Raw genomic sequence first — 12,482 nt, 5'->3', positions numbered from 1 at the left:
TTCTAGTTCGGAAATAGACTGTAGCAGCTTTTGACCTCACGAGGGCGCAACAATACATTTGGATGACCTGTACCCGTATTACCACTGCAGCACAATGGTGGGGGGCCATTTGAACTTTTCGAAAGACCTCTGAGGGACAATTAAATATATGAAAAATGTTGATGCAATAATCAACTTAATATTCATGAGTACATTTTATGAGCAATTGTGATTCAAATGATTTGGGGGCATTTAATAGTTGTTTCTCTGAAGTGACAGCTGCATCTTTACATCAAATTTAGTTCATTTGAGTTACTACATCCACAATAATAAACATCTTTGTAAGGTTTTAACATTGGATTGGGTCTCAAGTGTAACTAAAGTTCTGACCAGTGAGAAGGGAGAGAGGGAAAAAAGTGTCAAAATTCAAAGGGTCCCTTTATTGGGACATGCTGAAGAGACTATGTCCCTCGGCTGGCTTTGGAACACCTTGGGATCCCCCCAGGAGGAGCTGGATGAAGTGGCTAGGGAAAGGGAAGTCTGGGCTCCTCTGTTTAAGATGTTGCCCCCGTGACCGACCTCAAATATGCAGACGAGAATGAATTGAATGAATTAATTGGTTGGGCTCAAATTTATTTTTCCACGTATTGGCCCGAGACAGTGAGGCAGGGGGAATCCTATCAGTGAAAGGGTTAAACATCTTTGCTGCAATACATGTGTACAAGTTACAGACTCACTCGCTTTCATTCTATATGCATCCACTTTATTTAAGGAATGCGACACAACAACAGTAAAAGCACCAGAATCAAACCATCATGTCCATTCTTACCTTTTTCTTTTTCCATTATTTCTAGCTTTTGAAGCATCAAAAATATGGAATGCAAAGCATGTGTATCCCATAAACAAACTGTTTCACATTCCTAATGTATACAAAAGCACCATTTAAATTGTATTTGAAACAGAACAATATGTTTGTGAGCAAATATGTAGACAAATCATGACAGCCACTTTGTCCATTCTTGGACACACATTTTCACGTGTCCTCTGTTGCTTTGTGTATCTTTCCTTTAAGTCAGCAGTCTTCAATGCTGTTGTGGAATGATGCAGCAGGAAGAGGTGCAAAACATTTAGGACAGAGGATTGAAGACCCCTGGTTTAAGTCCTCCATCCTTCCTTCCATTCATCCTTCAGAGTGTTTCATCATTAGTCAGTAATATCTGTTGAGGCTCTGAGTGACTGTGCTGATATCTGGCTGTCCGTTCAACCAGATTTCTCTCAGGATCCTTTCCCGCTCCTCTAGCCGCTGGGCCTGGTCCAGCTCTGATCTCACACACACACACACACACACACACACACACACACACACACACACACACCCTCAATGACCATCAATCCACATCAGCGTCAAATTATCTTTGACCACTGCAAAGCATTTCTATTTTTAAGAAGTGTGTGTTCGAATCAACCTAGCAAAAGGAGGGAGAAACAAGCAAAAGAAGGGAGCCTGTCTTAATGTTAACACCATACCTGTCAACTTTTCGGAGCGCCAACCTGTATAAACTACCAACAAAATCCTTATAAAGAGCAAAAAATCCTTATAACATACCAAAGCATTTTATATGTCAAAATAACAGCAGAAAAAAACCATGAAATTTTCAATGATATTTATTGTAGATCTCGATAATACACGTGATTTACTGGAAAGTTACCGGAAATGAAAGCATTCGAGTAGACTAGCACCATTCTGGGCAAAAGCAAACGGAACTACCTGTTAGGGGGGAAAAAAAAACCCCGGAAATTTTCAGAATCCGTATGATTTGCGTGATACAGCCATATACGTAAGATTCACCACAAAATCCGTATGAACTATGGCTAAACCGTATGAGTTGACAGGTATGGTTAACACACAATGAAAAAGGCCATCCATCGGCCAACTAAAAGAATCTGTGTTGCTGCATTAAAGACCATTGAGTGATGGATATTCAAACACAAACGGTGAGGCAAAATATGTAGAGTTAAAATCTAACATTACTCACAAGTATTTTTTTATCCTCTGCAAACAAACAATGAAAAATATTCCTTCAGCTTAAAGAGAAGCCACTAATGTGTCCGTATAAAGCTGTAATATTCTGCCCATTGGTGCCTGATTTGCACACACGTAATACATGTAAATACAGTCTGTTTTCATAAAATAAAATATGGCAGAGCATTTTTTTTAGCATTTGATCTATCCATTTTCTGATCCGATATCCCTTCAAGGGTCACGCGGTGTGCTGGAGCCTATTCCAGCTGTCTTCGGGCAGTAGGCGGGGTACACCCTGAACTGGTTGCCAGCCCATCAGCAGGCCATACATAACAAACGACCATTCACTCACAATCACACCTATGGACAATTTGGAATGTCCCATTAACCTGCCATGCATGTTTTTGGGAATGTGGGAGGAAACCGGAGTACCTGGAGCAAACCCACACAGGCACGGGGAGAACATGCAAACTTCACAGAGGAAGGCCAGGGCCGGAATCAAACCCTGTAGTACCCCTGCACTGTGAGCTGGACGCCCAAACCAGGCGACCACAGTGTCGCTGCATTAATGGCATTTCTAATGCAAAATATGTGTCTGAGCTCAATAAAGTTCTTGAAACACTAAGAGGAATTAGTAGATCATGCACATATGTTTTTGTGAGTGTGTATGTTAGATACCCTCAGCTGATGTAAACATGCTGGCGTGCAGCAAGGCCCTCTCAAAGCGTCTGCGCCTTCGTGATGACATATCCGTTGTCTCATCCCAGTCCTCCGATTCGCTGTCCCCGGCCGGCGTGGCGACCTCCGAGGTGACGACGGCCATGTTGTCCGGGTTAGTGTCGACGTGTTGCTGGCGGTGCTGACAGACATGATGGTGATGGTGATGATGACGCCTGTGGCGGTGGTGATGGCGATGGCGAGGGTGTTTACTGTTGCCAAAATGACAGTCGGCACGACAGTGTATCTGGAAGACGACGGCACAGAGCGTGACAAGGAGGCCGATAGACACTCCACCCAGAAAAGCCAGTGCCGTCCTTTCGGGTTGGTCTGGCAGAGAGAGATCAAACAGACAGAAAAACTTTCTTCACTTGTTGTAACACTTGAAGCTTTAATATTGGCTTTGTCCTCCCAGCCCCCGATTTCTGTCTGCTGTTGAAACATCCAGTCGCAGAATCACCCAACACCTTCGTACAGTGTAAATCAGTGATTCCTAACCATTGTGCTGGTGGAGTTCATCAGGTGTGCCGCAGGAAATTATTCAATTTCCAATTAGTCAAACTATTAACAATAGTGGTCAGATTATTTCCAATACAATAATGTATCTTTGTTCATCTACAGTATGCACCTGTACCGGTGATATATAACGGTAAGCAAATAACGTATTGGCCCGAATATAAGACTCAAGTTTGAAAAAAGACTTTTTGAACACCAAATTAATTTTTATACAGGAAATAATTAAAGTACATCGGAAACAAATGATTATAAAAATATATTTGAGAGAAAAAAACGCATGTTATTTTGCCTCATTCAAATCTTAACATCCGAATCTATCAATTGTTTGAAGACTCTGCTTCATTTATCACCATCTTGAAGTTTACATCATAACTTCTCCTCAGCTGCCAGGTAAACTGGCCGATCTTCGACCCACTTTTCTCCAGATTGTCGCTACGTTTCTCTATTTTCTGTTATCTCCTCTATTATTTTCTTCTCTTTTCTTTCTTACTTTTTTCTTCTTCTTCATGCTACCGCTATTTTTATTTTTATTCTTCGTGACAGAGGTTCGCTTTGACCTGGGGAGTCAAGTTCAGCATTCGCTTCAATGATATCTGGCACCATCTAACGTCCTTAATGGGTATAATGTCTAGACCCTGAATATAAGACGACCCCCACTTTTTCAGTCTTATTTCAATGAAAAAAACACCGTCTTATATTCGGGCCAATACGGTAATTAAATACTCTCCCACTAGATGGCCGAAAGTAAAATTACCCGATGTAGCCGTTTAAGCAATATTATAGTTCTCACTGATGAAACAGGCCCAGATTTCACCGGTTAATTTGCAAGTAAATTAAGACAAGATCATTATTAAGTACTGTTATTACTATGACTGCACTAAAAGCTGTATTTTTGTGACTGGTGTAAATGCGTTGTAACACAAGGCGTATCTATGTACGGTGGTGGGTGAGACACAATAAGTATAATTTCGCAGATGAGTGCAGGTCGTTGCATCTGCAAGAGGGAGCCGCTTTGGGAGTAGTCATAACTGACTTCAGTAAGAGACATCAAAGCAGTTTGACTCCCTTTAAATTCTCGCGGCATCACATCTGCGCCATGAAGTGGGCACTTAAGGCCGTATCTCACAGAGTGGCCAAGTTTTGCAAATGTGTGCGCACCTATCAATTATTCTTTTCATCAGGGTTCATTCAAGGACGCAAGTAGTCGAAAGGATGTTCGCTAACAATTTGAACTGTCTCAAGCAGCTTACGAATGCCTTTTTTTTTTACTATTTCATGATACTTTTTTACTACAAGACATCAGCCATTTTTTACTGTTATTGCTACAACAGAATCCCAGAATTTCCTAGGGATCAATAAAATAACGATCTAACCCAACCTATTTTCTCACTTTTATGTGATTGCAGTGGCACTTTCTGGAAAAAGAGTTCAGTGCATTAATATAACACTAGCCTTACTGTGCACTCGTGGGACCTTATTGCAAAGATACATACTGTAGATAAATACATATTGTGAGATATGTAGACACTGAAGATGGACAGTATATTCAGACTGCAGTGCATGTTTTGTATAACATGCGTCGTACCTGTGATGAAGGTGTAAGCTGCCAGTATGTTGCTAAGCAATGCCATCTCCTTGGAGACCACCATCACATCAGTGTTGGGGTCCTCTGTGGTCTGAGTACTCATCACTTCACAGGGAGTTGATCTTATTGGAATCTTCTTCAGCCCTCACCGGAGTTCTCATACTCATCTCTTCATAAGAACAACAAATAACAGAGGACAAAGAGAGAATAGTTTCAAAACATTTTGGAAACAGACGATTACTGGACACAACATTAGGTACATTCACGTGTTTTAAACACCAGCAAAACAATATCATATTATTGCTACGAAACACATTAAGAAGCATGCTGTTAAGGAAAAGACTGACACATCACTGAGCTGCCATGAGACAAATCGAAGATAATTACTCGTAATATTATCCACACTCTCTAGTTGATGAGAAGTACAGTGTAAAAAAGGCTCTGGTAAAAGCAGACGTAGTCACTGTTTCAACCCCGCTTTCCTTAAGAGTCAAAAGTCAAACAGTACTGACCGGATGTACCTACGCACAAATTAAGAAGTAAAAATTCATTTTCATGATATACGGTACGTGTTTTCTTGACTTGGCACAATGGAGAAAAAAAATGAGATAACCTGCATTATGTTTCCATAACTTTGCTAATGCGAACAAAAAGATGAAAAGGAATCAAATGGAGACGTGGAGTATAAACGGTATCATGGAAATTTATAGTATGAAATTTAAATCTGTAAAACACATTTATTTACATTAATTTTTTTTTTTGCAAAGCTGATTTTGAAGATTGTGAACAGACTGTCACTTGTGTAGTGCTTTTCTACCTTTGGAACTAAAAGTGCTACTGTTACCTCATTTTACTGACTGATTACGCAGCATCAAGAGCAAGTGGGAGTTCAGAATCTTGCTCAAAGACACTTCGACATGAACATTCAACTACGCACAGCCATAAAAATAATGAATCGATTGACTAATCATTAATGATTGTTGATCAATGGTTTTGAAGCAACTGTGCGCATGACTTGGTTGCAGGCAGCAGTGGCGCTGTCGGCACAGTCTTAATGAGTGACTATGACATCACCTCTGGCAAATTCAGCTACATTCACACTCTGAGTGGGCTCAGTTTTGCTCAGTAGAACTTTGCTGAACATTTAGAGGCTCTAAACATAAATATTTAAAAACAATGAATCAGTTAATTAATCAATAAAGGATATTTATCCAAACATCAAAGTCAAATTTGTATCGAGGTTTTTTTTTTCATCTATATTTTTTGTGTTTTGGAATGATCCCATCTTGCATGGGGGATTCAACCACCTTCATTAACAATAATAATATCCTCCCCCCCCAAAAAATGCCACGGATATTTGTTTTCCAACTATACAACCCTGAGGCTAAACCACACACATGAACGACACACATATAGACACGCTCACAAAAGCACGCACACAAACATAAACTCACACAAAGATGTACCCACACACAGGCACATCATAATGAGTGCAACAGTAGTTCTAGCCTGCCAAGCACAATGTAGAGTGACTGGAGAGACAGCAAACACAGAGCTCATCATAGAACTGTCTAGACGTGCATCCCCGCAGCTCATTCATGAAACCTCCTCACTTCTGATACAAGAGCTGTGTCGTCGTAGATTCTGTCTTGAACAAAGATGATTTTGCTTCATTATGATTGACAGAGGTATTAATGTGAGCCTTTTTTTCCCTCATGAAAAGAGCAAACCAAAATAAGAAATGCCTCTTCGCATGATCCAATGCAGTTCTACGTCACTGCAAATTACAACCATTGTTCAATGAATATATATATCGCTGACAGCATCAAATCTGATCATAATCATCTTTATAAGGGCAGTTTTCTCTTGGACCTTATTAGGTACTGTAAGTGCTATGCATTAATTGTAATTCGACCAGTTTGATCTAGTTTGTCACAAGGAGTCAGAGATTTTTTTTTCTTCACACCTGTCATAAGACATCACATCATACTGACTGACTTCAAGGTAACATCGGCATGCACTTGACACTGAAGAAGTAAAGGATCCGTGAGGAATTTAAACCGCTTGAGCCAGCGGTATTGCAGCACGATCAAAATGTGTGTACTGCTCTTAAGCAGAGAAATGATGAAACACTCAGAGGTCAGATTGGTTTGATCTCAAGGGGAGAACTTTAATTAAAAAGATAAATAAAAAACTAAATCAATCAAAACACAGGTTGATCCAACCAGAGGAAAGCATTCAACCGATGAAAATGCCTTTCCTACTCCAATTTTGGCCAAGGTATGAATCATTTGAGGCTGAACTGTATGCGCAACCGCTGGGCAGATAAAATGCACGTTTCAGGCATTCATTCGCACTTCAGGCACATTTATCTGTGTTACAAGAATGACACATCAGCCCGGAGTCGCGGCCACACGCACGCGCACGCGCACACACACACACACACACACACACACACACACACACACACACACACACACACACACACACACACGCACACACACACGCACGCACACACCATTGGGACTCAAGATGACACAAACATGGACGGCAAAGTGATGTCAAATTGGCTGCCTGTTGAGGTGATTTCGGGATGTTGAGGGCAAGTGCTATAGGACGTGGATTTACACTTTTGAAAATATATGACATTTACCCAAATCGTGACATATGAGGTTCCTGCAGGACGTCGGCAATAAGCAATATTCTTTTGGTGTTTTCTGTCTCATGAATGTTTAAAATGCATGGTTTTGGAATGCGATAGGAAGCATGAGCAGCCGGAATTCAAATCCAAAATACAAAAACTGTGAGGCAGACGTGCTACCTACTTGTTAACCTTACTAGATGGACTGCTAGACAGATGGTTTGCTAGAAAAATAGCTTGCCAGTGAGCTAGATTTGCTCACTTGCTAACAAAACCTTTTACAAGCCATCCATCAATCCACTGTCCATAGGTCCTACAGCCTGAACTGGTCGCCAGCCAATTGCCGGGCAAATGTACTTGTCGAGACGAACGACCGTTCACACCCACATCCACACCATTACCGAGTGGGAACCCGTCCCACGCTGCCCTATTACAAATCAGGCGAGTGTACCACTATACCATCAGCAACTTGCTTTTTCAATCCTTCCCACAATATATTTAAATTAAAATTCCATCATCCCCCCAATGTTTTATTTGAATGCATTTTCATTTAAAATGTATTTTTTAAATTAAAAATATTAAAACTGTATATTGGGTGCGGTCAACAACAGTTTGATGATTCAGTACCTTGCTCAAGGCCACTTTCACAGTCTATTTTGGTCCACAGAGAGATTTTGAACCTTCGACCGTCCTGACCCCAGGCCAAGTCCTCAAACAGTGAGCTACAGCCAACTAAATTAATCAGCTACTTAAAAAAAAAAAAAAAGAAATGCTTGGCCCTTGTCATTTCCACTCGTCTTTATTAATTGAATACAATTAAAATTCAAGTTGACAATTATGCTAAGAGACTTTCCTTGCACTGTCTACAAAGTGATCTTGTTTCTTCGTGTTGGTTCAAACACTCTGTGTGTGTGTGTGTGTGTGTGTGTGTGTGTGTGTGTGTGTGTGGCCTATGCATGTGAAGCTGATGTTAATTCAATGTGACACTGGCCTTTCCCTCCTCAGCACAGTTACTCTTTAACATGACCTGCGGAGCACGAGGGAGACAGCATGCACGCCCAAACACAAAAACAGCACAGGAGATGGATGTAATGGGAGCATGGGATGATGCCACAAATTCACGGTACAACGTGGAAAAGTGATAGAATATCATCTTCCATTTGTGAACAATAACAAAGAAGGAAGATTTACACTTACATTTCCCTGCAGCATCTCTCGGCTCCTCTACTCCTCTTGTTTGCCTGCATGCGTGTGTGCTCCTCTCCTTTCTGTGTTCACTGCCACTCCTCCCCTTTCCTTTTTCCCCGTGCCTTCTTCCTGCAAAAAAACACTATCACCAAACATAGACGTTCTTTTACTTCCCGTTCTCAAAAATACAGTCATTAATCCATCGTCCACTTCTTCCTTCTTGATACAGGTTTGCGGGTTTAATGTCTTCCAAAATGCGCTCCCCTTCTCGACCGTGTGAGGTTCTCCAGGTTGGTTTGCAGTCGGCACGGCAGAGGTCAGGCCCTCGGGGGCAGAGCTGTGACATGAGAGACCTCGACAGGACAAGCAAGTCTTTCTCTCTCTCTCTCTGTCTGTCACACTCTCTCGCAAATATGTCTGCTCCCTTTCCCTTAAGTGCTTGTGGAGAATATACTAAAGTACAGTATGCACAAGAGGAGGAAGGTGGGAGGAGAGTGACAGAAGCAGGATATAAAATTGTGCATTTGCATGGGGGGGGCGGGGGGGGGGTGAAAAATTTGACCTTCATAACAGATTGAAGGGAGACAGGGACAGTTTTCAAAAAGAGCACATACCGGTAGTTAAAGGTCCTATTCAACACTTATTTATTAATAATCTTTGGTGTCCTATTTTAGTTGGTCTTATACGCTTTTGATTTTGAATGTTTTTTTTGTCTTCTCATTAATATTCAGTATGCTCATATGCTTTGTTCCGATTGGGTTTCTTTTCCTTAATTTGATATGGAAAACATCTTCCCTCTGACTAGTAGTTGCTGATATATGGGCATCTTGTGGTCTCTTCTTCATGAAACTCAGCGGGACGTAATTGTGGTCAGCCACTGTGCACTCTGAGACGCTCTCCTGGAAGAAAATATTCCTTTTTTTTTCCTGAAGTCAACCTCCATGTATCGCGCTGTATGGCCAGACTGACCAATGTGTGTGGCTGTTTGGCTTAAAACCTGGAAATGTATTTTTAGCAGGTCTGGACACTTAAATTGATGAACTCATTCCCCATGGAATGTGCCCAAGCAGAGCACTGTTGTGGTTCCAAAACGCTTAGGATTTTCTCTCACAACAAATTTATGCAGTTTATTGCTCTGAGGGTGGTAGCTGATGCCAACCTTATATTGTAAATTAGAAAAAAAATCATGCTTTCTAACCGATAAGTTTGGAGTTAAACAAATTCTATTATCAAGCCATGCAACCATTATGGTAACTGTGGCCAAAGTCAGCTTCTTTACAGTGCTAATGCTAATTTAGTATTGCTCACGCTGCTCTTTTGATAAAGCGACAGTAGCTATCGTATGACTCTTTGACTCTGTGACTATTTCTGTGCATTTTTGCTTTCATGATCACATACTAGCAGTTTTAACACTGCATACCGTTAAATGTTTTTAAACAAGCTCACAAGATGGCCGTGCGCACATGATGCCTGTAATTCCCATACAAGGATGTTTTACAAGGTGACTTATATCAGGATAATGGCATAAATTCAATTCACAGCTGCATGTTTACACACAGGAGTACGGTATATGTATTTATATATATGTAACTACATTTTTTTTCTTGTTGATGTGCCCTAATTTCAAACACACAACAACAACAGTGCAGGTTTGCTGCTGTTGTGTTTTTTTTTTGTGCTAAGTCATCATTTTTCTAAAACTGCATTTACACTGGATGTGTGAAATTTTTATGAGCTGACCTGTCATGTCGGCAGGTTACTTTGGTGCCAAGTCTGACAACTTTACTCTCTCTCCCAGGACTTTTATCGGAGCACAGAATGGATTTATGCATGCTTAAAAACATGAAGCAAAATGTATTGGAATTGACAGGAGAAAAAAAATCCTCCAACACAATTGGGTAGGTGAGTGTGTAAGGTTAATATAAAAAAAGTCTACACACCCTTGTTCAAATGTAAGTTTTTTTTTGTGGTGTAAAAAAAAAAAGTCAAATCATTTCAAAACTTCTTTTTCACCATTAATACGACTGCCATTTAAAATTGGTCATAATTCCCTCAACCTTGATTAAGGTTGCCCGAGTAGAATACTGTATCTTTATTTTAGGTTATTCAGAGACAGTTTAAATTGTGATAATCCCATTTTGAGTGTGACAAATTTTAATTGTGAACACAGCCACATTCCAGTAAATGGAGCTGTATAGATTACTGGTATTGGCCAAATTGATGGTCGGAAAAGATTTGAAATGATTTATCTTGTTCTCTCTTTTTATACTGTATCTCAAAAACCTGACATTTCAACAAGGGTGTGGTCTTTTTATATCCACAGTAAGTGACGTTTTGCTTCACACACACATACACAAATATGTACACGTGTATGAGGGCAATCAGTGCTGAAGGCACTTTAATTGGAGTAGTAAGAATAGCGCATCTGAAGAGTCAATATCAAATCTCAGCACATTTCCACACCAGGCTGCATATAACAGTACATTCACAATTGTTCCCTGGCCTCTCTCTATCTGGAAGAATATTGGTGGTTTCATCACGGCACTGAGAAATAAACGTGCAAAACAAGCTTCACAGTAGCTAGTGCTCCAACTGTAAAATGCTACATTAGCTTATGATAACATTATGTACTGCTTACGTTTTAGTAATGAAACCACTGCTTTGTTTGTGATGAACACTTGGGGTGACTCGTGTATTTTACCGTGGTTCTTGGAGAGCAACGGGTTTTTTTCTAATTTTTTATGGATGTACTTAAAGTTTGAGAACTGCTCTCTAAAACCTCTCAACTCTTTATGGTTAAAATTAACTGTTTTGTGCCAACCTATAGCGGGCAAATTGTGTATCTCCCCTGACGGACACCGGAGGACTTCAGCACAGGGATGCTTCAATATTCATCTTGACATTTGACAGTGTTGTTGAAACTCATTGATGGGGAGAAAAAAAAATGGACATCTGATTTCCATGAGTTGCGCCTGAGTCTGGCACACTTGTTATGCTATCAACTGCATAAATCAGGTGCTTTGCTAACTTGACCTCAGGCCGCAATGGTGAAAATACACTCAATACTCATCTGTATGTGCTTGCAGTGACATACAGTACATATGTACAGTAGCATTCATTTCACATGTAAACTCTGACGAGAACTTGTCAGGATTTTTGTTTGTATAGGCCACCTGTGCTTGTTTTCGGTTTTCTGTCCAGGATGTGGCTCCTTTGCCATTATTTAGGTCTGTGTGTGTGTGTGTGTATATGTTATATAAGACAGCTGTTCATGTGGTAATAATCAAATCATTCCCATGACTGAGTCAAGTGGAACTCAGGGCCTCTCAGACTGTGACTCTGCCTTTCTGTTCAGCCCTCATACGCGTTTATTCTTCTTTACTTCCACCTTGCCTCCAACTACTCTGTAGCGCTTTGCTTCTGCTTTGCTGCATTTTGTCTTTATTCCATATTTCTCTCTTGCTCCGTCTTTTTCCCATTTGCTGGGGCTATTTCTGTCGCATTGCAAACGTACACAGTATGTGAGAGAAACCTACAGATTTGAATAATTTAAGGAATATCAACAGATGTATTTGCACAGCGGGATATCGGAGGTCAAACAACAGTACAGTACGGAGTTCACCATTTTATGGAAGGAGATGCCTGAAATGTCAGCGAAAATGAGCGCAAAACATCATCATTTAAGATGATGACAAATCATGAGACATCAGCTCAGTGAGCAATGAAATTATTTGGTTTAGCTATTTCTTTTACTTTTTTGTGAATCACCGAAGGTTTCCAGCAGTGGCAAAAGGGAGATGCACTCACCAGTGTCATTAAAACATTACTCTTGT

At 40.6% G+C, this 12,482-nt stretch overlaps 1 protein-coding gene across 2 annotated transcripts; it reads right to left on the bottom strand.

Moving 5' to 3' along the window:
- Nucleotides 1-312: 312 nt before the first annotated feature.
- eva1a (eva-1 homolog A (C. elegans)) lies at nucleotides 313-9,965 on the bottom strand. 2 transcript variants are annotated; one of them, XM_052063574.1, is made up of 4 exons: nucleotides 5,665-5,871; nucleotides 4,821-4,989; nucleotides 2,681-3,049; nucleotides 313-1,299 (listed from the first exon to the last, which is right to left on the bottom strand). In XM_052063574.1, exons 2-4 carry the CDS (start codon nucleotides 4,921-4,923, stop codon nucleotides 1,187-1,189), a joined length of 585 nt encoding a protein of 194 aa, XP_051919534.1. In that variant the 5' UTR covers nucleotides 4,924-4,989; nucleotides 5,665-5,871; the 3' UTR covers nucleotides 313-1,186. The 2 variants fall into 2 exon arrangements, with proteins under 2 accessions (XP_051919534.1, XP_051919533.1); XM_052063573.1 differs by lacking the exon at nucleotides 5,665-5,871 and adding an exon at nucleotides 8,659-9,965 and having other exon boundaries at nucleotides 322-1,299.
- Nucleotides 9,966-12,482: the final 2,517 nt, after the last annotated feature.

This window comes from Hippocampus zosterae, chromosome 4, assembly GCF_025434085.1.
Source record: "Hippocampus zosterae strain Florida chromosome 4, ASM2543408v3, whole genome shotgun sequence".
Classification (NCBI taxonomy): domain Eukaryota; kingdom Metazoa; phylum Chordata; class Actinopteri; order Syngnathiformes; family Syngnathidae; genus Hippocampus; species Hippocampus zosterae.
Note: the sequence above shows the minus strand (reverse complement) of the source record. Positions and strands in the feature narration are given on the sequence as shown.

What these genes read in the sequence shown, in the direction of transcription:
- eva1a (XM_052063573.1), bottom strand. Translation starts at nt 4,923, where the DNA reads ATGAGTACTCAGACCACAGAGGACCCCAACACTGATGTGATGGTGGTC. An exon ending in AGCTTACACCTTCATCACAG is followed by an intron (nt 3,050 to 4,820) that starts GTACGACGCATG and finishes TCTCTCTGCCAG; the next exon opens with ACCAACCCGAAAGGACGGCA. An exon ending in CATGTTTACATCAGCTGAGG is followed by an intron (nt 1,300 to 2,680) that starts GTATCTAACATA and finishes GTGTGAGATCAG; the next exon opens with AGCTGGACCAGGCCCAGCGG.